Below are 24,607 nucleotides of genomic sequence, written 5' to 3'. Positions count from 1 at the left end.
TTTTGGTGACCATAAATTTCGTGACCTTGAGATTTTGGTGACCTTGAGGATGGTGGTGTGGTATAAAAGGTAATATAAATGAACACAAAACGGCACCTTTCGACATCTGCTATGACATTACTCCTTTATTTCATAGTAATTTCATACAAACTTTAACCATGGATATCTCCATAACCATGGGGTTCCGCGCCATGGGGGTTGGACTGGGAGGTAGGCCTTTGCACCCTCTACCCCCCCCCCCATACCCAACACTCCCTCCAAATCGACGGTCCATAAAGTAAAGATTAGCCCAGAAAGTTCTAAATATGTATTTACAAAAAAAAAACATAGTTTTAGAGCACAAATATGTGTTAAAAAACGGGATTAAACCACGGGAAGAGGTAGAATCAATATAAAATGTTTTTAGTAATTAGTAGTTTTTAGTATACATTGAACGTGCCACAAGTCTACATTGACATTATCCGAGACATGTACCGCGATTCGGTTTCTCTGGTAAGGACCTCCGTTGGCGACACAAAACCCTTCCCGATTACAGTTGGTGTTCATCAAGGTTCTGCTCTGAGCCCCTTTCTGTTCAGTGTGGTGCTTGACGCCGTCACGGCGGAGATACAAGACCCACCGCTGTGGTTGCTTAATAAGCTTATGTATGCAGACGACATCGCACTGACAGACGAGGACAAGCAGGTATTAGAGCGAAAGGTGAACCAGTGGAAGGGGTCGCTAGAAAATGGAGGTCTGAAGCTAAATGTCGCGAAGACCGAATACATGGCCTGCGGAAGTACGGATTCCACTCCCATCAATATAGGGAACGAACCTGCCGTGAAAACGGACAAGTTTAAGTACCTGGGATCAGTACTGCATGAGTCCGGGATCATTGATCACGACATCCGGGCCCGAATCAGCGCGGCTTGGTCTAAATGGCGGGAGGTCACAGGAGTCATCTGCGATCGCAGAATACCGCTTAGACTCAAAGGGCTAGTGTATAAGTGTATTATCCGTCCAGTCCTACTTTATGGCGCCGAGACGTGGCCGGTTCTTGGAAGGCACGTTCAGGAGCTTCACGTTACAGAGATGAAGATGCTGCGGTGGATGTGCGGCGTTACGCGCGCTGACCGCATCCAAAACGAGTACATCCGTGGCAGCCTCGCAGTCCGTGACGTAGCAGAGAAGCTCCAAGAATGTCGCCTCCGGTGGTTCGGCCACGTTTGTCGCAGGCCAGCTGACTACGTAGGAAACATATGCCTTAAACTAGCCCTTGACGGCCCCCGACCCAAGGGCAGACCAAAAAAGCGATGGCTCGATGTCGTGAAAGCAGATATGAGCGTGAACGGGCTCACACGAGACGACGCCCAGGATCGCGCAAAGTGGAGGAAAGCAAGTAGGAAAGCGGACCCTGGCAAAGACCGGGATAACGCTAGGTAGAAGAAGAAGAGTAGTTTTTAGTATACATTATCGAGAATAAAATACTAAGTAATAGTAAATATTTTCTTCTGGCAATCTTTGTGATGACTAGGGACGTCATCAAATAATTGTTTTGTTATAACCGTTATAAGGATGTTAAATAACGGTTGTCAATATGTTTAGTATAGAGTCAGACCAAGAAAAGTCTGCAGCGGATTTGATAGCCCATGCAGTGCACATGTCATTTTAAACGTCAAACTTCTATGAAATTATGACGTATAAATAACATTTGCACTGCGTGGGCTATCAAAATCGCTGCAGACTTTTCTTGGTCTAACTCTACATTTTTGTACAAAGTAACAGAGTGCGTAATTTTTGGAACAAACAAACCGAATATTGGTGTCCTGCCGGAAGAAAGTAAGTCATCATAGATACGCTGCACGCTGTAACTAAAAATAATATTAATGCACGGAGTAAAAGTAAATAATGTCGTTCGGAGATAAAAACACTTTCTTTAGGATATTCCTTATTCGTTTTATTCCAAATTAGTATTTAATCTCTCATGGACGCCTTGTCCGGTCCGGCCTGGTTGGGGAATTCGGTACGTACTGAACTGGCCCCAATAAGGGAAAAGTGGGAAATTGGTTATAATAATGCCGTAAAAAATTTATAAAACAGTGAAATTTATTTTAAAGTATGTTTTATATAAAAATAAGTATTTAATGTGCTTTTTCTTTTTCCCTAAGTATATTTAACATGGTAATGGTACACAATTATACATCCAACTTCAACTACTGTATTAATTATATCGGACGTCAAACTTAAATAGGTTTCGCCGCGATGTTTTCCTTTACAGGAGATATTAAATAAAAATAAAATTGGAAAGTGAACAGAAAGTCCTAATTTCTAATTGTATTAACCTGGTTTTGACAAAATTTCACAAATATAGTTCGAAGCAAAGATTTTTCTATTATTCGCAAAAGAAGTACTTTTCATGTTTAGTTATTTATGGTAAATTTATTTTAACAACTGCTAAGTGTCCGTTTCTACGTCTAGATCCACAGCACTTCAATTAAAATTCACAGTGAGAGCTTAGATGATCATTAGCATGCAACAAATTTCACTTATCAGGTCGTTGATCGTAACATTTCCGTTACAAATTGATTTTTGCGTGTGTAGCACGAAAATAGCGTCCCGGGCGTCGCTGCGTACGCGCCGACAGTCGGGACACCAGCGCTGGACGCCTAACCCGTTTCCCCATTCCGCCCTAGCACAAAAATACATCCGACATTGCGTGAACTCTTATCACATCACCATTCCTTTTGGAATACAGTGTAGTGAAATAAATGTTTGAATTGTGATGAAATCAATTGGAATGTGATATTGATGTGTATTTATTTGGACAACGTCCAAGTGTATTTGTGAACCGTATAAGTGCAAGGTCTGCCCTTAATTGTCTGGTAATAATTTTCATACATATTGTTTGATTATTCTTTACAGAAATCGCTATAATAATATATAAATACCTACATTATTAATGTTACATAATCTTGAGTGGTATACAAAATAAGATTTATAGATTTAAGTTACCTACTTCAAACCTAATTAGTTTTGATTCGTGGGAATCGTAGGGTTCTTCACAATACATATTATACACATCAAAGACTCTGATATAAGTACTTAACGTCTATTACAAGGACCGGAAAACCCCTCTTTACGCTTAATCCTATCCATTCGGTAACCCAATCAATTCGGTTACCGTATCATTCGGTAACCCTATCATACTGTTACCTGATTGTAACGGTAAGCTTATTGAAACGGTAACCTTAACCTATAACCGAGTTAATCTCAAAACCCCATCGCGTTAGGGTTTTTGTTAGGGGTTTTTAACCGGTTTTTATTCAGTTATGGTAACCTTTATTATCGGTTGCTTATTGGTTTGCTACATTCGTATTTAGTGATGTGCCGTCAGTCAAATACCTACTAAAAGAAAAAGTTAATTTATTAATAGAACTAATAGTTTATTTTGTTATTTTTGTATTTTTTTTTAACTTTGCTTATTTTAATGTTTTTGTTTATTTTAATGTTTTTGTTTATTTTACTTATTTTGTCTATTTTTTTATTTTGTTCATTTTACTTATTATAATTTATTTTGATTATTTTATTTATTTTGTTTATTTATTTATATATATATATATATATATATATATACATATATATATATATATATATATATATATATATTATGTATTTTATGTATTTTATTTATTTTATTTATTTTAATTATTTTATTTATTTTATTTATTTTATTTATTTTATTTATTTTATTTATTTTATTTATTTTATTTATTTTATTTATTTTATTTATTTTATTTATTTTATTTATTTTATTTATTTTATTTATTTTATTTATTTTATTTATTTTATTTATTTTATTTATTTTATTTATTTTATTTATTTTATTTATTTTATTTATTTTATTTATTTTATTTATTTTATTTATTTTATTTATTTTATTTATTTTATTTATTTTATTTATTTTATTTATTTTATTTATTTTATTTATTTTATTTATTTTATTTATTTTATTTATTTTATTTATTTTATTTATTTTATTTATTTTATTTATTTTATTTATTTTATTTATTTTATTTATTTTATTTATTTTATTTATTTTATTTATTTTATTTATTTTATTTATTTTATTTATTTTATTTATTTTATTTATTTTATTTATTTTATTTATTTTATTTATTTTATTTATTTTATTTATTTTACTTATTTTACTTATTTTACTTATTTTATTTATTTTATTTATCTTATTTATTTTATTAGGATAAAGTTCATTTATTTAACTTAAAAGGTAATAATAAAAAAACATTACAACTAACTATGAATTAAAAATTTAAAACCTAAACTAAAATTAAAATAAACCTACTTAAAAATTAAACTAATACTTATAATATTATATAAAAACTAAAATGCAATACTAATAAAATAGATGTAAATAATATAATTTATTTTATTTGTTTTATTTATTTCATTTATTTTATTTGTTTTATCTATTTTATTTGTTTTAATTATTTTAGAAACTTACAAAATTAAAAGTAGTAGTATGTAATTACAAAAGTTAAATTAATTCAGAATAACATTCTAATTGAATAAAACGTTATTTAGTATAATCCTACATCTGGAATAAATATTCCGTTTTGTCTTTTTCATTTAAAATAAAAGTGTCATGATTTATTCACTTTCATTTTATTCTAAAATAACGAGTGCAAGAATTATTCTTATTCAAATCGATTGGAATAAGAATGAAATTTCTGTTTTTATTCTTATTCTTATTCAAGTTATTTTTTGCCCAACTCTGCTCTAGATTACTCTCGTGTTGTTGAAGGTGACTATTGAACAAAATCTGCAAAATATCTTTCATGTATGAAGTCAATTATTTGCACTTCCTAGTACCTAATAACATGAAGATAATAAATATACCTACACAGGCGAAGCAACATGCGTATTTAAATCGAAACGCTGCGCTCCGCTGGCACGCGCTACAACGCAAGTGCACCGAATGTTTAAAGGTCGTGGTATTTTCTATTGTATTAGGATATTTAGGATTAAGCAGAATGCGGTGAGAGTCATAGTGACAACAATAAAGCCTTATTATTGTACTACACTACAGTATTGTTATCAGTGCTCTGCCGTGTCATGACTAATTGATGTAATTGTAGATACATGAGTTAGTGGTAACAAGGTTAAATGGCATTTATTTGGTCATATTATACGTCATATTATATGTAGTACAATGTATATAGATAGTAAAATGAATTTTACCCCTTTTTCAATGGTCGGATTGATTTGAATTTTTTGAAGCCTTCGAAACGGTGATGATAATTTTATAATGAAGCTACATAGAAAGTAAACTGCGAAATTATAATTATGATGGTTCAATGTATATTTCTTTGCGTATTAAGTATGTATTTTGTTTATTATTCCTACCAGCCTTGAGGTCTTACGTATGCTATCTCTTTCACACCTACGGAAAGTGAATGAGATAGTAAATTACTGCAGGTAAGAAAAGAGTCCTACGCTTATCACTATAATTAAATAGATTTGCAGAAAGTTGCAGGCGTGTTTCCACTTGAGACCGTCATTTATTACTCATTGGCAATAACAATAGGATTAAGTCGTGGCGTGGTGAATTCTTTGTCAGCATTTGCTAAACACGTGCGGCAAGCGTTGTGTCAAACGATATTAATACCTCTTAATTTCCGTCTAAATAATAAATGCAAATTTTAAATATCAGAAGAGCTTTTAAAAACACCATAAGTCTTGGTAGTAACTCGGATACTGAAACCACATACTATAGTTAATTTTTTTTAGCATTAGAAATAAGGTAAACAATCTTGATGTCTCTTTTAATTGAAAAGTACATTTTAAAAATAAGTTACGGTAAATATGTAATAATTATGAATCTAATACGATCTTTTATAGTCTTCTGCTTTCATAAGTAATAGTTATGGTTTTAAAAAAGTGTTTTTCAATTAAAAGACATGTCAAAATCGCTTACCTTCTTTCAAGTTCTTTCTAATGCTAAAAAAAAACGAACTATAAACATAATTCGAAAACAGAAAAAAATCATGAGTATTTTCCCCATTTGTTCCTGCCCAACGTGATCGCCGCGATACATGAGGCGGGGACATATGGGAATGATTTGAATGAAGCGCCTATTCCCATCTGTGCCCGGCGGGGAGAAATAGGAATACACCATATCGAGCCATTCCTTATCCTACCTTTAAAAACATCTTTTTTAGGGTTCCGTACCCAAAGGGTATAAACGGGACCCTATTACTCCTCCTCCTCTCCTCTGTCCGTCTGTCTGTCACCAGGCTGTATCTCATGAACCGTGATAGCTAGGCAGTTGAAATTTTTACAAATAATTAATTTCTGTTGCTGCTATTACAACAAATACTAAAAACAGCATATAATAAATATCTAAGTGGGGCTCCCATACAAAAAACGTGATTTATTTGCTGGTTTTTGCGTAATGGTGCGGAACCCTTCCTGCGCGAGTCAGACTCGCACTTGGCCGGTTTTTTATTTTTTACATTAATTTAGGCACAGTGAGCCATTGAAGAGTTTCGCTATCCACCATTCGTTCAGAGCAGCTGAATTGTACCTGATGATTTAGTTATCACATTAAAATAAATACGGGTATCGTCCAATACCAAGACTATGCGGTAGTAAATTAAATTTGTAAGATTTTATTGCATAAAATCAGGTATAAATTAGTCAAGAAACATAATAGTTTCTTGTCTAATTTACTTCTATCTATACGTAACGCCTATACGGCACGCAGACTACATGTTTAATCCAGGAATATTATTTAGAATATAAAATCATGATTATATTTATTTGATTAAGAATGAGATTATTCTTATTAAATTTTTTCACATACGAATTATTTCCGATCAAAATTATTTGAATAATTTTGACGGGAATAAAATCAACATGATTTTATTCTTAGGAATTCTTATTTAAATAATGATTTTATTCTTGAATGCCCAACACTGCTTACTAAGTATGTATGTATCTATTTAATTTAATCAAAACTATTTCACCTACCAATGTTATATATAGATACCCAATGAATATGTATAATGAATTCTGCCCTAGTAGCACGGTCGCATTTTTATCGTTTATCACCATGCCTGTCACGTTCTAACAAGTATGTAAGTGCGAAAGTGACGGGCATAGTGATAGTCGATAAAAATGGAACCGTGCTGAGCCCCCTGGTATTAATGAAAGATTTGTAGTATTAAATTAAGTTTATAACTGCTATAGATATATATTTTCTGATCGCTGCATTAAGCGGTACAAGGTAAATTACGACTTAGCTCATACAACTCACCGCATCTGAAAACATTTTAAACTAAAGTCTATTTTTTATTCGGTAGACTAAAATGACATAGTATGAACATCATGTGTCATTTCATTTCATACTATGAAATGTCATTTTGGTCTACCGAATAAAAAAATAGACTTTAATTGCTTATTATAAAATAAGCTCATAATAACTAGTACATATGTCATTTGTTAACAATGGTAAAATATCTACCACAATCCGCTAGCGCATGTATCTTTATCACAAAGTGATTTTTTTTTAAATCACTTAAGATAAATTATACCTAACTAGGTACCAGTAAAATTACTAGTTAGGTGAAAATTTTTCTTTAAATCAGTCTTTAATCTGCAGGTACCAAGTGTGAACCCGAAAATAAAAATAATAATCTAAGTAGCATAAAATATAACTAAATAATAGCAGATATTACTAGGATATGATGTTGTTTACTTGCAACCCCTTTTCTAAAAATTTCTAAACTAGAATTGCTCCGAAATTAACAAAAACAATAGGAACACACAGGTATAAAGATAAACAAAGGAATGGCCGCGCTGCGGCTGACGCTCGAAAATAATACTGTAATCGCTCACTTATGTTTTCAATTTTAGCTTAAGGACTCAAAGTACAATATTGTTTGAATTGACAATAAGCGAAGTTACCGGCAAAAAAACTTGTTTGTGCTGGAGGCTTCATAGACCGCCCATGCCAACCACTGTTATTCAATAATAAGTCGAATTTAAGTCTGCGTAAAGATTACAATCGTTTGAACTGGTTGAAAACCTTATTATGAGGTAACAGAATAGACTGGGTTTTTATTTCGGTTACCGGTAACAGTGGTTAACTCGATCTGATACGGTTACCGAATCAAAGTGTTACCTTATCAGACGGTTACCGTTATGGTAGGGGTTTTTATAACCACTTCTAAAATAACCCTATAAAAAACCCCGGTTAAGGTAACCGGTTCCGGTCCCTGGTCTATTATTGTATGAAGTGCGTCTAAGGGTAGGTATCTTATTTGGTGAATTAGTATCCAATAATAAGACTCAAACTAAAGGAAATAAGTCCAAAATATAACACAATAGTTTTATTAATTGCCAGTATGTAAAATGTTATTGTTTCATTTCATTTATTTATTTGTTGTAAAATCATGTACATAAAATCAAAGAGGTGTTAAATAATCAAATTATGTCGGTCCATGACACTTAAAACTAATTAAATTAGGCGAAGACAAATTCGAATACATTAAAACAAAATGATTAAATTTAAAAATTGTTTTAATTTAATCACTATTTAATAATATCTTGTTTATTAAAAGTCGTTACTCAAACATATTGTAAACACATCGGTTTGACCTATTGATTGAGCCAACATAATATTAATTTTGTCTCCTTAAAAATTTGGTAATATTAAATATGTCAACAACTGCCTAAAACTTTGACAAACTATAACCTGACAGTAACTGCAATTTTTCTTTTCAATAAAAGTTGTGTTTTTTAATGTCAGTTCAATAGTAGTTTATGCAACAGTGATATAATAAGGGTTCTTAAAATTCAAGGGTCGAAGTTACAAAACGAGACGTAGTCGAGTTTTGTAAAAAAAGACCCGAGAATTTTAAGAACCAATTATGAGCTGTTGCATACATTACTTTTTCTATGACAGCTGCAGCAAAAAAAAAAAAAAAAAAAAAAAAAAAATATTATTAAAAAAAAAGAGTTATTAAAAAAAAAAGAGTTATTATTAAAAAAAAAGAGTTATTATTTAAAAAAAAGAGTTATTATTTAAAAAAAAAGAGTTATTATTTAAAAAAAATTGAGTTATTATTTAAAAAAAAAGAGTTATTATTGTAAATGAAAACATACCTCTTTCAATCAAGATGATCGGAACTTGTATCTTAAAAAAAAATAAAGCAGTTGTATTATACTCATAAGATGACTGCTAGCAGTCATCTTATGAGCCTATAGACAAAGCATTCAAATGACATTGCTTTAGATATCACTGTCAGTCATTTAATTGACACATTTAAGTGCTGGAGTAGAAAAATGTTTTTTTATTACCTGCTGCTGGTTCGACGAATCGATTACAACTCATACATAATATTCAGTAGTTGTGATTTGCCTCTATGATGATGCGACACAAATATACCCACTCTAATATACATACATAAGAACCCGTAACGTAGTAAAAATAATAAAATGATTTATTTTTAGATAATGAGACTAATTTAGAAAATTAACTTGAATAAAACAGTAGTTTGGTTTACTGAGAAACTCATTATATTCTTACGAAATCTTAAAAAAGGGTTTAAAACTTCAGAAAATAACTGGAATTGTACCTATTGTTGCATATACAGTTTTTAGTTTTTAGTTTAATATCAATATTTGGCATGACACCTACTGTTTTTGTAATTCTAATTGTAATTGCTTGATATCTAATGTTAATAGCATAATAAAATAAAATAAAAAACTAACTGTAAGTTACCAACAGTGGAAGAGCGGTATTCTCTTCTTAATACAAGTATTTACAATACTTAAAAAGAGGTACCAGCCCAATTATGAAAAATTGTATGCTACCAAATAAATAATTTTAATTTTTTTAATTATTTTTTTTAAACTATAAAGTCATGAACACGATTTCATGACTTCTTTTTTGTATTAATTTAAAGAGCCTCTATTAGCCCAGACGGATTATAACTACAGCCACTGGTTATTGGTATCAGTATCGGTCTTCTCCCACAAGCATACTATTATATCTGTAGCAAAACAAGCAAGAGTCTTGCTCATAACACATTTTGCTGTAGTATTTGCAAAAATACTGCGTCGCTTTCGTTTGCAGTATTAAAGAAAGAGATGCAACAGGGCACGGCATATTACAAGTATATTTAGATTGACAAAGTACCCTGAGTACCTATTCTACTGTATACCAACTACGAATATATATGGTGACGTCACAAGTGACGTCAGGACATCTGTCTGGATCAGAAGTCTGGACATCAAGAGTTGGCTCTCATCCAAAACACTCATCGCTGATTTCTCTGAAATAATGACTATTGTGAAGTTACACGTATGTGGTTTCCGTGTTCTTATAATGGACAATTTAGCAAAAAATTGTACTAAACGCACCTAGTAATAATTATGTGTTACACCGAATAATAAATAGATATTATGAGACAATATTTTTAATTTCGATGCTTACTAATCAATTGATATATTTTAAAACAAAACTTATGTGTATAAATAAGGTACTTAAGCCATATATGTTTTTGTTACAGCGTAAACAGAATGTTCCTTTAACTGGACATGAATAACGGCACAAGACGAGCCTTAACAGGCTCTATCCACAAAATTAGAGAATTCGAATTGGAAAAAGTAAGTCTTTCTTTTAAAACTTATTTCATTCTTGAATCAGCCTGCAAACATCGTAAATCTAAGAGGAACGTGTTGTTTATTAGATTTACTAACAGTAAGTCTCTTAACTGACTATAAGTGCACCTTATATTAGTTCTTTACAATAAGGTCTACAAATTGCCAAAATAACAGAATAGACGATGGCATTTTAGTGTAAATGTGACGCTTCTATTTATTAGCATTAATCATAGTTTACGATCTGAGGAATGTGGTTTCATAACATAACATAAATAAATTCTCTTATTTTCAGGCCATGGCTAACATCCTGTGCACTCATTAGTCAAACTAAAGCATTAATATTTTTAACTTATCCACAGGTGTGTCTGGTTGAAGAATTTGACATACTGCAAATAGTCGGTGAAGGATGGTTCGGCAAAATACTTCTTGTGGAGCACCGAGCTTCCGATACAGAAATTGTACTTAAAGCCTTGCCGAAGCCTTATGTGTCCATACGAGACTTCTACAGAGAGTTCCATTATGGGTTGCATCTCAGTGCACATAAAAACATCGTAACTACATTTGATGTTGCTTTTGAGACTGCCGGATTTTACGTATTCTGTCAGGAATATGCTCCTTTGGGTAAGATATTGTGAAATAATTAGTTATAATTAATTATTTATGCATATAAAAAATTCATATACCTCTTCGAAATCGTTAATTTATTTTAATGTTAACTATCTTTAAATATAAATAAAATTCTACAAATATGATGTGCGATTTAAGCAAGTTTGTTAAAACAATAATCGTAAATTATTTAAATAAATATATTTTTGGTAGAATTCGTTTAAAATATTGTCATTTAGTAAAAGCGTGTTAAAGACCAATTGAGCTGAATTCACTCTTCACTAATACGTCTTCATTTGGAAAACTGCCAAACTAAAGCTGAATGAATATTAAAACTGACTCATTTCTAATGCAGGTCATTATAAACCAACGCACCAATACGTATGAAATATATAAAGTTATTGTAGGTATAATGGTTATATATGTTCCAGTTTTTTTATTTGTGTATTTTAAACGTTGTTTTTAAAGTTTTTGCGTGAATCGATAACTCTAATCTAACAAATATCTGTCTATGTCTCTTCTCTATTTATCCCGCTGGTTGAGAATTCCATTAGGCGTTAAGTCCGCCATTGGAACATTATTTCTGCTTTACCTACGTAATACAATTTTTTCAATTTTAGGTGACCTCACATCGAACATGCTTGACACAGGAATTGGAGAAAGTCATACCAAACGAGTAGCGAGACAATTATCTTCCGCATTGGAACATCTTCATCAAAGAGATTTGGTACATAGAGATGTAAAACTTGACAACGTCCTAATATTTAAGTCAGATTTTTCACGAATAAAACTTTGTGATTTTGGAGAGACCAGAAAAGTAAATTCTTCAGTCCGAAGAAGGAACGAATGGCTGCCGTATTCGCCTCCTGAAGTATTAAAATTACCCATGGACGCCAGTTACAAGTAAATATTGTTATATGCTTTCAATTTCAATAAAAGCTTTTATTATACATTTGAATTTAATAGAATTAGATATACAATAACTACAAGCAACAATTAATTTCATGGAATTTTATACAACATAAATTATACAAGTATGTATAATTTACTGATTTTCTAAAATGAAGTTGATATCATTTCGAAGTTTATTAACAATAGATCGAGGAACGCATGTGAAAACTTCCTTGCAACACTATGTTTATCGTAAAATTGCTAAGAATGTATTTGCCATTATTCACCCACATTGTACGTATTTCTGTTTTTAGAGCGTTAATAACACACGACGTTTGGCAATTCGGAATTGTTATTTTTATATGCCTCACAGGCTGCTTGCCGTGGCAAAAGGCGGCTTTCGACGACCCACGGTATACAAGGTAAATAGTTCCTGCTTAACTGCTTAGTGTCAGTTTGGTTATAATATATCGTACATTGTTTCTTAAACAAATGTCTTCTAATAGTTTTTCTGTCCATTCCATAAATTCAATATTGTTAGCTGTTAACTTAAAAATTATAATTTAACTGTCAATTTTTTTTATTTAGAATTTCTTTTAACCGTATTTATGTTTTAGCTTTTATAATTGGTATAATAGTTCTAACCCCTTGAAGAAACAACCAAAGCTATGGAAAATGGTATCATCAAGGGCTCAAAAAATGTTCAAGAAGTTTGTAGAGCCCAGAGAAGAAAGGAGAGCGACTAATTTCCAAGAACTGTCTAGGTATTATGACGACCGATGGATGGCTAAAGGTTACACGGATAGAGTTGGTATGATCAATATTATTATAAAGATATCCGTTTTATATACATATATTAAATTCTCGCTTGGGTATTTTTTCGTTTATTTAAGAAATTGTACTAAAATACCTATTTATTGGAAACGAAAGTTGTTTTGGAAATTTTGTATTATTTTCAGCGGGAAGTGACATAGATGAACTCTGCCCGTCAATGTATAGTTTCCACAGCGATGTCAATGAAAAGAATATCCTTTTGAAACATTTCCGAGACAATGGTATTGAGACGACGGTTGATCGTCAAGCCAAAAAACAAAGGATACGCGATTGGATTCAGAATAGTGTTATTGAAGAAGGCGATGAAGATGTACGTAAAACAGTATTAAACATAATTGTAGTCACTGGTGTAGTATTTTTCAATATATAATTATTATTCTTGTAAATTCTTGTTTATACAAACTTCTATTTTTTAAGGATGAAGAAAACCCCGAGCTGATTTTTGATGAAGAAACTGACGAAGAACTTCAAGATACCTCTCGAGGACATCCAATTGATGAAAGTCACAGAGTCACATTGCGTTACGACACTGAAAAACATATAAATCCAAGAACTGGTGAAGTAATTGAAGGAAATAAACCTCCACCTGAGAAAAACCCTCTTTCTTATGATGTGCAAAACATTGAACCTGTAGCTCCAGCAAATGTCGTTCGAAGGTACGGGGTCAAAGAAGAAGGTTCATCTCATAGCTCCACAAAAGACAGCGCATATGGTTCAATGGAAGGAAAAGTAATTACGAGTTCTGCCACTTATAGAGTAGAAAATAAACATATCACAAGGGTAGAAAAGTCATATAACAATTCACCTAGTAGATCATTAAGCGGTTCATCTACACCAAATCGATCACCAATGACCACTCATGCTCAAAGAATACAAAAAACTGAAGAGATATATTCGAAAGAAATTGAAAGCGCAAAAGGTAGCACATCGACACTACATTCCGTAGGTAATTCATCAAGATCTAACAGCTTGCAGATATCACGCAACGGCTCCCTCGACAGTTCATTAGTTCAAACTAATAACGTGCCCCCTCAAAATGATAATGTTATTACAGCTTCTAGGCCAAACAACCCAGTCGTAACACAAAACGGCTTCAGTCCTGGTTCGAGACAGCAACAAACAAAAGCTCAGGCTTACGTGTCTATGAAAGAAACAGCATATGATATCGTGCGCAATGAACCTAGTTCTGCGGCGGACAACAACACGAACTTAACTCAAGCATTAGTACCCGATAGTCCCTATACTTCAATGATGAACATTGTTCAGGGTCAAATTAAAATTAGTCCACATGGTAGTGAATCTAACCGAAATGTAGTTAATGTTTCAGTGACTAATGTTAATCGCAGTAAAAAGATATAATTGCTCAAAGTGGACTTGTTATGAATTGCATAATATAAATACAGCAAGTATATTGTTTAACACAGGTTTACACGGTAACCCTGATTATATAAATACAAGACAAATTAAAAGTCACTATTATGATCAATGAAATAAAGCGTAGCTAACTTAGCGTAGAGTATATTACTGTGAGTGATTAATGAAATAAGTCACTCACAGTAATATGCTGTACGCTAAGATTACCCCTGTTAAGTGCTTTACCCGAAAAGCGCCTATTTACACAAATAAATATAATTTTTCCAGTTTTGGAACCACAAAGACACAAATTTAATAGTCTAAAAACTCCGATATGTTTTGAATAAGTTGAAAGAGCCATAACAGTACCTCCAAATAGCCGTATGCGGGTCGCAAGCCGCGGTTTGTCGACCTCTGTCGGATAAAAGCTGCTAATTGATACTTTAATATTTTTGTACAATGTATCAGCATGTTTTAAACAACTGTACTTATATTGATGATAAAAGGGTTTACTTTTTTCTCAAAATGTGATTCAAAAGTAGTTTCAGTATTTAAATTGTCTTATAGTTTGAGACATCTGCTAGAAGTAGAACACTTGAGACATTTATAACTTCTTTTTGATATATTTATAACTGACATTTTGGCACAACTCTATTCAATATAACACAAAATGAGGTACCTAAAGTTCGTATAATGCAAAAGTTTCAAGTAATGTACTCTTTACGAGTAACGCATTCGTTGAAATGTGTTAAAATAACGTAAAAATTTCTTGTTAATAAAAAGCAACCTATAGATTTAAAAACGTTATCAGTATGCTGGCTGTGATTGATATATTTTACTTGACGTCTGTTGTCATTAAAAAATATAAAGGTATCAGTTTTTCTACGGATTCTAATGACGTAAGTAATGTATTATCGTTGTAAGTACCTATAATTTAAAAGAGCTATATTATTGAAAGACCTAAGATGACATGACCAACTTTTTTGACGATTTATGAATAATGCATAAGGAATGTCATTGAATTATGTACAATGTGCAGGTTTTAAATAATACCATATATTTAATTTACAGCGATAATATTATGTAGGTTAAAATAAAGACATTTTACGTTACTTGTGTACAAGAGTATATTTATTTAAATTTTGTAAATTTTCAAAATAAAAAAATAATTTACTTTGGCTTATTTTAATTAAAATAACTTGCCCATTCCAAATATACACCTAACGGTCTACTAGCCTACCCCTATCACGCGAAATAGGCGCCAGTCGTCGAGTTTCGGAAACCTGTCCCTGAAAAACATAGGAAGGAGAAAGTGCCACGAAGTGGCACGAAGGTGAGAACCCCACCATATTGCTGACGACTCCCAACGCTGTTCTTCCGATGAGACCATCCGATGCAATAATCAGTACTGAGGGGCTACCGTGAAAACCGAAATCCGCAAGTAAGGGATCTTTCTCTTTTACTCCAATGAAGGCGTAATTAGAGTAACAGAGAAAGACGCCCACAATTTGCGAACTTCGATTTTCGCGGTTATAGCCTTGTAACCATCGGTAACTAAATCAACAAAAAGAAAAAAAATACAATTTATAGTTATCTACAGATTACATATGGTGCTGATTTATAATATGGCTAAAGAAATGGCTATTTAATAATGCTTTTTATGACATTCGAGAATTCTGTGACATTTAATTTAATTTGAATTTACTTTAGTTTAATTTTTAAATTTATGGCTATTTCTTATTCTAGTTAACCTGACATTGTATAATTTGTTTTAAAGTAAACTTTGCTCTTTATGTTATCAATAACGGACAATGTAATTAAGAATTAGTGTTAATTTAATCTTATCTGTACCTACAATGTTTTGACGCGTAATGTATCCGTGCATATACGAAATAAAGAAATATGAAATATGAAAATATGAAATATATTAAATAAAGAAGAGGTGCGTTTTTACGAAATAAATTAAAACAGCAATTAAGTAAAGTAAGTATAAAGTAGTTAAGGCTAAATAAGAAAAAAAATATATATATATATACTTTTATTTCCAAGAGGTGATATATATAGGTACAACTAGGGAACATATCAAATTATTTTGTGAAATATTTTTTGATATGTTTTTTTTTAAGTACTCATACTATAGATGGTCACCAATCTGTCAGTAAATAGGAACAAAAAAAACTATACTTATCCTTTTCTTTTGGGTGATAGTACTAGTGTAAGACAAAGATAATATGACTCTCTCTGTCTATGTTTGAAATAAGACAGTCCTTTGACACACTATATATGTGACAAAAACCAGCGGTGGGTGAGGCGGAAATCAAATCCGCATTTTTAGCTTACGTGACTAACGATCTGACCACTCGACCACCCGGTACTCATTCCTCTTTTGGGATTATAATACTAGCATAAGAAAAATAAAGTATGATTCTGCCTATGTGACTCTTGCCAGACTATACTTACAGTATTTATTGGTATCCATCCTTCGTCACTCACAGCTCACATGCTAGAAAGATACATTTTAGTCTCTTGTATTTGCTTTTCAAATTTACTAATGCGAATGAGCTAAAAAATATATAATGTGTTTTCGTAATTATTTATAGCATATATTAATCCTGAATTCGTTTTTTTATTACTATACGCAAAGAACATGCAACGAGACTGAATAACGGTCGTTATTTAAGTTTCATTAAAGTTGCAAGGCACATCACTACATATCACCGGCTTTAGTTCCTCTGTCAAAATTTGACGTTTGCTTTGCTTGCTTATTGTGATATTTGTGATACCGCGCGCGCAGAGTATATCATAAAATTCAAATGGAAAATTACGCACCGTCAGATTTTTTATTTAGTTGTAAATAATTTAAGTGGTAATTAAAATCTATAGGGTAACGTTTTCCAAAATAAAATACTCGCCGTTCTTAACATAAGCGGCGAAAGTATAATGCATTATAACCTCAAATCTGAATTTGTTTTCCGTTATAAATTTTAAAATCTGTAAAGTTTAATATGCAGAAGTTACAAGACAGTGTTTTTTCGATCATAAAGACTACAAACCTTTCATCTGCCGTGTTCAGTTATTTGCAGCCATCGGAAAATGCAGGTAAGTTGATGACCGAATCTACAAAATTAGTAGGTAGTGACAACGAAAAAAAGACTGGGTTTTTATGATCCCACGGAGGTCGCAGCTTCCTTCCTAGACACTAAATTGATGTGATCACTGTTTGTATATTACTCTCTTGGTCAAATAACAAGGATTCATCAGTCATTTTTATTATTCAACACCAGTTCAACACCTATTCTGAAAATCTGAAGTTAATAATATTACCCCTTAAGGCTTGATTTAAATAACTAATAATATAAGTCGTTTTGTATCAATAATCGTTTAAATTTATGTTAAATAGTATCTTAAGCATGATATTTCCTATAGGTCACTTATAATAAAGAAGCATTTTATCATGTTTTTGACCCGTCTTTTCAGAAAATGTCCCTCTGGGTGGTATTCTAAGCGATACCAAGCATGGTTGGCTGGCTCTGGGCGCCAAGTTCTGTGTGGTTGACCTTAGATCCGGGCTGAAGGTAGCCGCTAGGACCTTTGGAGTCCCTTACAGGTGAGAATGAAGTTTATACTTCCAAATAAAGCAGGACTGCTTTAAAAATACTAACTTCAAAGATTAACAGCACTGTCACTTTAAAAATACTAACTTCAAAGATTAACAGCAGTGTAACTTTAATTCACCATATAAATGTAGATCACACCATAAGAAAAAAATACCATAAGATATGCAGCTGACTGCACCATTTTAAATTTTGGATTCTTATGTTATTGCTTTTTATCAATTTGTCTCTTAAAGTATGAAACCTATACAATCTTCAAGAACAACAACACATGCATGGAACGCATACAAATGCAGGGTAAATGATGAATTGTTAACCTATGGGATTCCTATTTGCACAACAATAAAATACAATATTTATTACACCAATTCGCACGAAGCCTTTGCTACCTCTTTTCTTATGTGCACTGCCAAGGAATGCAATGGAATTCCTTGCCGGCGTCTATATTTCCGAGCTCATATAACCCGGCAACCTTCAAATCAAGGGTGAACAGGCACCTTCTGGGCAGGCTCGCTCCATCGTAGGCCACGTCTTCGCCTCGGCTAGTTTGTGGCCATGAGTAAGCCCATTTATAATATTAAAAAAAAAATACTTATTTTTTTTACTCAATGCCAATTTCAGCAACACCAACTGCACCATCACCAGCGTAATAGAACTACCCACACCGCTAACCGAAAACTCCAAGCAGCTGATCATCTGCCTAGAATGCGAGGATCTCACAGGACTCATCTGTGTACTCCACGTCAACGGCTCACAGATCCTCCGGTGTATCCAGACGGATGTGGTGATCACGGAGATAGCTGTGTGCGACGAGGTACCGGATGGGCCGTTGGCATGCTTCGATGGGGTTATTATGGCTGGCTCGAAGAGAGGAGAGATATTTGCTTTTGATCTGAATAGAGCCAGTCTTATACAAGGTAAGCTATTTGGTGTTGATTCCAAAACAGAAAATTTTTATATCTATCCAGGAATCTTTATTTTGATTAAACACAACTGTATTTGTCTTGACAAGTTTTGATTTCAGTTTGTTTTTAAAAACTATTGGACATATTTTGGAGATAAAATCTTGCTATCTAATATCAAAATATCAAGTTGCCGTCCATGATATGCGTTACCACTCACTACTTTGTCGTGACGCTAAAAAGTCTATAGTACAGTGTAAAAACACCTTTTTTACACAATACTGTTTAAAAACCTAACCTAACACCTTTTCCAGCATTAAAAGACATATCGCAAGGCTACGAGCACCTAGTCCGAATGGAGTCCAACCCAGCCAACCTAGCGTTCCTGTCTCTCAACGCTATCCCCCAAATAGACCAACACAGAGACCAGGCCTTGGAAAACGACGACCATCTCGCTATAATCCTTAACGAAAACTCACTTGTAGATGGCCAGTATCTGTTTAGAAACCCAGATGGTTCAATACGTATGAAAGCAAAACAGGATCATATAAGAGTATCGTCTCTTCAGTATGTTCCGCAGTTGGGCAGTTTGGCGGTTGGGTATAATTTTGGGGCGTTCCAGATTTGGAATATGATGAGTTTGGAGTTGGAGTTTGCGTCGCAGGTCAATCGAGAATGCTTGCCGGTCACGCATTTTGGATATCAGGTAACTTGCAGCATTTAAAAAAAAACTATCACTTTAAAATGTAAATAATGTGTACTTTGTGGGCTCGTACTATGCCAATATCAAATACACATAAAATAATGGATCCTTTCGCTGGCCTTATTCGCATATTCTACAATATTCCTTCTTAAAACATCGTCTGATTTTATAAAAGTCGCTTTGGCAAATTTTTATGGGTTTCCTCAGAACAACAGTTTTAAAAAAATTCGCCATTTACGACCAAATAAAACTAAAATCTAAAGGCATCATAAAATTACATAGTTACTTGTGTATGGCATTTGGTCTTGTATAGCTTTACAAAGTAAGATTTCGTACATATTCCCGCTCGCACAGTGGCATCGACCAGCATCATCGGCGAGACAGCTATATAATAATGCGCGTGCGATAAAGATAGGAACAGGCGAGTCAATTTGCGACATTCTTCGTGCTAATGCTTTGGTTTCCTCCGATAGCGGTGCCGTCATATAGCGGCCGTCGCCATACAAATACTACGACATCCATATTTAGCCGTATTATTAAGTATGGAGACGGCCGCTATATGACGGCACCGCTATCCTAGGAAAACCGATCTTTAGAGTCTTTATTTTATCAGCATACAGTTAGTACAATTATAGTGCGTCAAGCAAATCTTGTCAGTAGCAATGTACTGCAAATTAAAGTAGGGTAACACCATGTCATGACACTCAAAGAGCAAAATTGCGCTAGGAAAAGCAGCAATGTACATCGAACAAAACGTGTTTATTTTTCCGCCTTCCATACGTCAGATCAAATATCAAATATCAACATTTATTCAGCAAATAGGCCACAAGGGCACTTTTACACGTCAATATGGAATTTACATACAGCAAAAAAAAACACGTCAATAATTATAAAATACAACTAAGCCGTAAATATCAAATCAAACTAACATAGAGATGTATAAAGCCTCTCAGTTCGAGTGAATTATCATAACCTCAAATTTTAGTAATGTTTACCGTCAACGAGTATGATTGTACATTGTAGGCACCTTAGCTTTGCTTGAGGTCATGCATAATCTTGCTATTTAATGGTGACAGCAGAAATTTCTCTTCAAATAGAAACGATTCAGAATGTAAACAATAAGATGATGGCTGTCATTCACGATCCACATTCCACAGATAACACACAGATGACACGCGATTTTGGAATTATTCAAACATAGTGTTGCTAACCCGCGATTTTTCAAATTTTCAAATTTACTACTGACAAGATTTGGTTGATCCAGTATAAATATAATTATATTTCAGGAGCCCTGTGACGACCCCAGAGCCTTCTGCTACCTGTGGGCGGTGTTCTCCGTGATGGAGAGGTTCGAGGAAGAAGAGTTCCCGCTGGCGGTGATGTATTCCCTCACCTATCAGGGGAAGAGAATGCTTTCAGACACCAAGTGTCTTTATCAGGTATACAGGGTGCCCGGTAATTAGTGGATAACCTTCTAACCACCGACAGAGCACCTTAGGCTGGTCCAGAAAATGCACTTATAGCTAGTAAAAGTTTCGTGGTTTTCGAGATAATCGAACTTTTCTGTCTTTTTTAATTGGAGCTAGCCAATAAAAAAGACAGAAAAGTTCGATTATCTCGAAAACCACGAAACTTTTACTAGCTATAAGTGCATTTTCTGGACCAGCCTAAGGTGCTCTGTCGGTGGTTAGAAGGTTATCCACTAATTACCGGGCACCTGTATAATATGCTTTGCTTGGAGGTATTTCGTATACTCGTTGAAAGTTGAAACTCTAAAACAATGTTTTGAAGGTCAGGTCTCCGCATCTTCTTATGGGCCGCATTATTTTGTTTTTAACACCCTCTATACTTGTTTGTTAGGGTTCCGTACCCAAAGGGTAAAAACGGGACCCTATTACTAAGACTCTGCTGTCCGTCCGTCCGTCTGTCACCAGGCTGTATCTCACGAACCGTGATAGCTAGACAGTTGAAATTTTCACAGATGATGTATTTCTGTTGCCGCTATAACAACAAATACTAAAAACAGAATAAAATAAAGATTTAAGTGGGGCTCCCATACAACAAACGTGATTTTTGACCGAAGTTAAGCAACGTCGGGCGGGGTCAGTACTTGGATGGGTGACCGTTTCTTTGCTTGTTTTGCTCTATTTTTTGTTGATGGTGCGGAACCCTCCGTGCGCGAGTCCGACTCGCACTTGACCGGTTTTTTTTTTTCACGCCAAAAATAACCCTTCACAGTTCATACCATAAGTAATTAGTGTTTGTGTACCAGGAGTTCATGATGGCTACGATAAGGTTCCAAGTGGAGTTAGGCGTGATGGAGAATGCTGGTCAATTTGTGGGGGGCCGGTGCGTGTCGTGCCGCGCCTACTCCGTCAGCTCCACCTTAGGGGAAGACGGCGAAGACAGTAAGTTATATTACATCGTTTTAATATTAAAATAAAAATAAATAAATAAATTGCTTTTATTTCAGGCAAGCACCCATATAATACAAAGTGATATACAAAAAAAAATATATAAAATGTAAAAATGACAAAATTGCAAAAAGTAAAAAAAGTTCAAAAAACAATTTAGATTAGCCTTAATTTTACACTGTGTTCCTTGTTTCAAATGAGGTCCCATCAGTAAAAAATGGGCAGTTAAAACAACTTGTCTAGTGGTTTTGTGCTTTGAACAAAGTTTTTGATTATTTAACAATAATCAATTATGTAAAAAAACTTGAAACTCTACCTGCAAGAAACTTTTACATACAGTGGTTTACATTAGACATTTCCTAAAGTGAGTAGGTATTGAACAACCAAATAACCCACTGGTTGGTTACGAGTAACAGAGTATACAAATGATATTGTATTATTTACTAGCGATCCGCCCCGGCTTCGCACGGGTTAACAAATTATACATAAACCTTCCTCTTGAATCATTCTATCTATTAAAAAAATCGCATCAAAATCCGTTGTGTAGTTTTAAAGATCTAAGCATACAGACAGACAGACAGGGAAGCGACTTTGTTTTATACTATGTAGTGATTTGTATATTGTTTTCTAGGCATGCTGAACATCTGCCAACTAGTCTGGGAGTGTTGGGGCGAGAAAGTAAACTCTTCAACGGAGTATGGCTTGCTGTTGTTCGATCTAGACCAGTGGTACAAGGATCAGATGCCTTGTGAGTATAATTATATTAATTTGATCCTACCGGCTGCGCCAGATGGGTTTTCTTAGCGAAAGTCATTGAACTATGTTAGATATTCTTTGTAAACAACTACTATGTAAACAAACCGCCATATTGAAATTGTCTCTGACTGAATGTGAATTTACTAGTGACTTTTGTTTACATAGTTAGCAAGTTCCATAGAATGACACTTTATTATACTTCACTGGATTCACAATCAGCGGAAAAACGGCCCCACAAAAGCCGTCGTTTAAAAATGGGAGTTAAAGATTTTTGAAAGTTTGAAATGCTAATAATATTTTTGATTGCCCTTCTAGCAACATACGGGCTACAAAGCAACGCGTTCATGAGCGCATCGTGGTGCGGGCAGCTGACCGCGGCCGGGACTCGAACCCTCGACGTCCGCCTGCAACCCGGCTCCGTCACGCCGTACTCGCACGCCACACGCCTCGAGGAACACTTCTACCCCAACTCTATACATTACAGTAAGAATGTTATCCTTACGTCTCTGTTTGACCCGATAGTTTCTGGTGCAGAATACCTTTTGGCATCAAGTCCGCCATTTGTATTTTTTTCTTTGTTTTAATAAACTTATAGTTCGCCCCGAATTGAGAACTCGCGGTTCGTAAAAACTAAGTATAATAAAGTAAATTCATATACATCTATTTAATTTTCGACGCGATTGAATAAAAAATGTAGAAATTAAAGATGGCTGCCGTTTTTTAAAATTTCAGCTAAGGATTTATGTTAAAGGGCCTTTCAGATTTTCATACATCAATTTTTATTATGATCGGGACCAAAATGAAAACATTCAAGATGGCAGCTATTTTTTTACAATTTTGTCTACGAATTCATATTATTATGGTACCATTCGGATCCTCAGATAATAATTTTTATCATGATTAGAGCACCGGCCCAAACCGACCGACCGCCATCTTGAAGAAATTCAAGATGGCGGTCGTTTTTAGGGTCCCGTAATCAACTAGGAACCCTTATTTCAAATTTCACTCTGGATTCCTACTAAGCAGCTTTTCGAATCCGCATATATAAATGTTCATCACAATTAGAGCACAAATGAAGAAGTTCAAAATGGCGGCCGTTTTTTACAATTTCGTCTCTGTCCTCTGCTTATTACAACAATCTTAAACGAATTTAATTAAAACCTTTACTTTCAGATTGCATCTGCCTCAACACCTCCGACGCCTGTGTACTAAACACGGCCGGTATACAGCGACAGATCATCGCGTCCATCGACGACACGGGTCCCACCGCACTGCTGAACCCGCCGCGGCTCTACCACGCGTGTGTGGCGGCGGGTCTCACGCCGCTGTATATGGACGGCGTGTCGACCAACCCCAGTGCGGTGAGAATATAAACAGATCTGTCTCAACACAGCCGGTATACAGCGGCAGATCATCGCGTCCATCGACGACACGGGTCCCACCGCACTGCTGAACCCGCCGCGGCTCTACCACGCGTGTGTGGCGGCGGGTCTCACGCCGCTGTATATGGACGGCGTGTCGACCAACCCCAGTGCGGTGAGAATATAAACAGATCTGTCTCAACACAGCCGGTATACAGCGGCAGATCATCGCGTCCATCGACGACACGGGTCCCACCGCACTGCTGAACCCGCCGCGGCTCTACCACGCGTGTGTGGCGGCGGGTCTCACGCCGCTGTATATGGACGGCGTGTCGACCAACCCCAGTGCGGTGAGAATATAAACAGATCTGTCTCAACACAGCCGGTATACAGCGGCAGATCATCGCGTCCATCGACGACACGGGTCCCACCGCACTGCTGAACCCGCCGCGGCTCTACCACGCGTGTGTGGCGGCGGGTCTCACGCCGCTGTATATGGACGGCGTGT

The 24,607-nt window shown here is 34.5% G+C and overlaps 3 protein-coding genes across 5 annotated transcripts in view; all 3 read left to right on the top strand.

Moving 5' to 3' along the window:
• The first annotated feature begins 441 nt into the window (after positions 1-441).
• Positions 442-1,426, top strand: LOC134652252 (uncharacterized). The gene has a single exon (XM_063507423.1). The coding sequence runs from the start codon at positions 469-471 to the stop codon at positions 1,420-1,422; it is 954 nt and encodes a 317-aa protein (XP_063363493.1). The 5' UTR covers positions 442-468; the 3' UTR covers positions 1,423-1,426.
• Positions 1,427-2,499: 1,073 nt separating this feature from the next.
• On the top strand, positions 2,500-14,444 carry LOC134652520 (serine/threonine-protein kinase SBK1). Of its 3 annotated transcripts, none has more exons than XM_063507716.1 (9): positions 2,500-2,861; positions 10,572-10,668; positions 11,025-11,286; positions 11,892-12,174; positions 12,477-12,584; positions 12,780-12,973; positions 13,122-13,306; positions 13,414-13,652; positions 14,051-14,444. In XM_063507716.1, the coding sequence occupies exons 2-9, from the start codon at positions 10,600-10,602 to the stop codon at positions 14,055-14,057; spliced, it is 1,347 nt and encodes a 448-aa protein (XP_063363786.1). In that variant the 5' UTR covers positions 2,500-2,861; positions 10,572-10,599; the 3' UTR covers positions 14,058-14,444. The 3 variants fall into 3 exon arrangements, with proteins under 3 accessions (XP_063363786.1, XP_063363785.1, XP_063363787.1); XM_063507715.1 differs by having other exon boundaries at positions 13,414-13,725; XM_063507717.1 differs by lacking the exons at positions 2,500-2,861; positions 11,025-11,286 and having other exon boundaries at positions 10,589-10,668; positions 13,414-13,725.
• A 2,686-nt stretch (positions 14,445-17,130) lies between these two features.
• The window catches only part of LOC134652357 (uncharacterized), a 53,800-nt gene continuing 46,323 nt past the window's right edge, over positions 17,131-24,607 (top strand). The window contains exons 1-9 of the mRNA XM_063507529.1: positions 17,131-17,448; positions 17,827-17,956; positions 18,585-18,880; positions 19,180-19,571; positions 20,855-21,007; positions 21,841-21,976; positions 22,614-22,730; positions 23,054-23,221; positions 23,912-24,099. Of these exons, the coding sequence (XP_063363599.1) occupies positions 17,355-17,448; positions 17,827-17,956; positions 18,585-18,880; positions 19,180-19,571; positions 20,855-21,007; positions 21,841-21,976; positions 22,614-22,730; positions 23,054-23,221; positions 23,912-24,099 (1,674 nt within the window). The 5' untranslated portion in view covers positions 17,131-17,354. The remainder of the gene's footprint in view (positions 17,449-17,826; positions 17,957-18,584; positions 18,881-19,179; positions 19,572-20,854; positions 21,008-21,840; positions 21,977-22,613; positions 22,731-23,053; positions 23,222-23,911; positions 24,100-24,607) is intronic.

This window comes from Cydia amplana, chromosome 11 (assembly GCF_948474715.1).
Source record: "Cydia amplana chromosome 11, ilCydAmpl1.1, whole genome shotgun sequence".
In the NCBI taxonomy this organism is placed as follows: Eukaryota; Metazoa; Arthropoda; class Insecta; order Lepidoptera; family Tortricidae; genus Cydia; species Cydia amplana.
The sequence above is the reverse complement of the archived record's forward strand: the minus strand, read 5'-3'. Positions and strand labels throughout refer to the sequence as shown.

Coding starts and splice junctions, on each gene's coding strand:
- LOC134652252 (XM_063507423.1), top strand. CDS start 469: ATGTACCGCGATTCGGTTTCTCTGGTAAGGACCTCCGTTGGCGACACA.
- LOC134652520 (XM_063507715.1), top strand. CDS start 10,600: ATGAATAACGGCACAAGACGAGCCTTAACAGGCTCTATCCACAAAATT. Junction 12,585..12,779: donor GACGACCCACGGTATACAAG/GTAAATAGTTCC, acceptor TTTATGTTTTAG/CTTTTATAATTGGTATAATA. Junction 12,974..13,121: donor AGGTTACACGGATAGAGTTG/GTATGATCAATA, acceptor TATTATTTTCAG/CGGGAAGTGACATAGATGAA.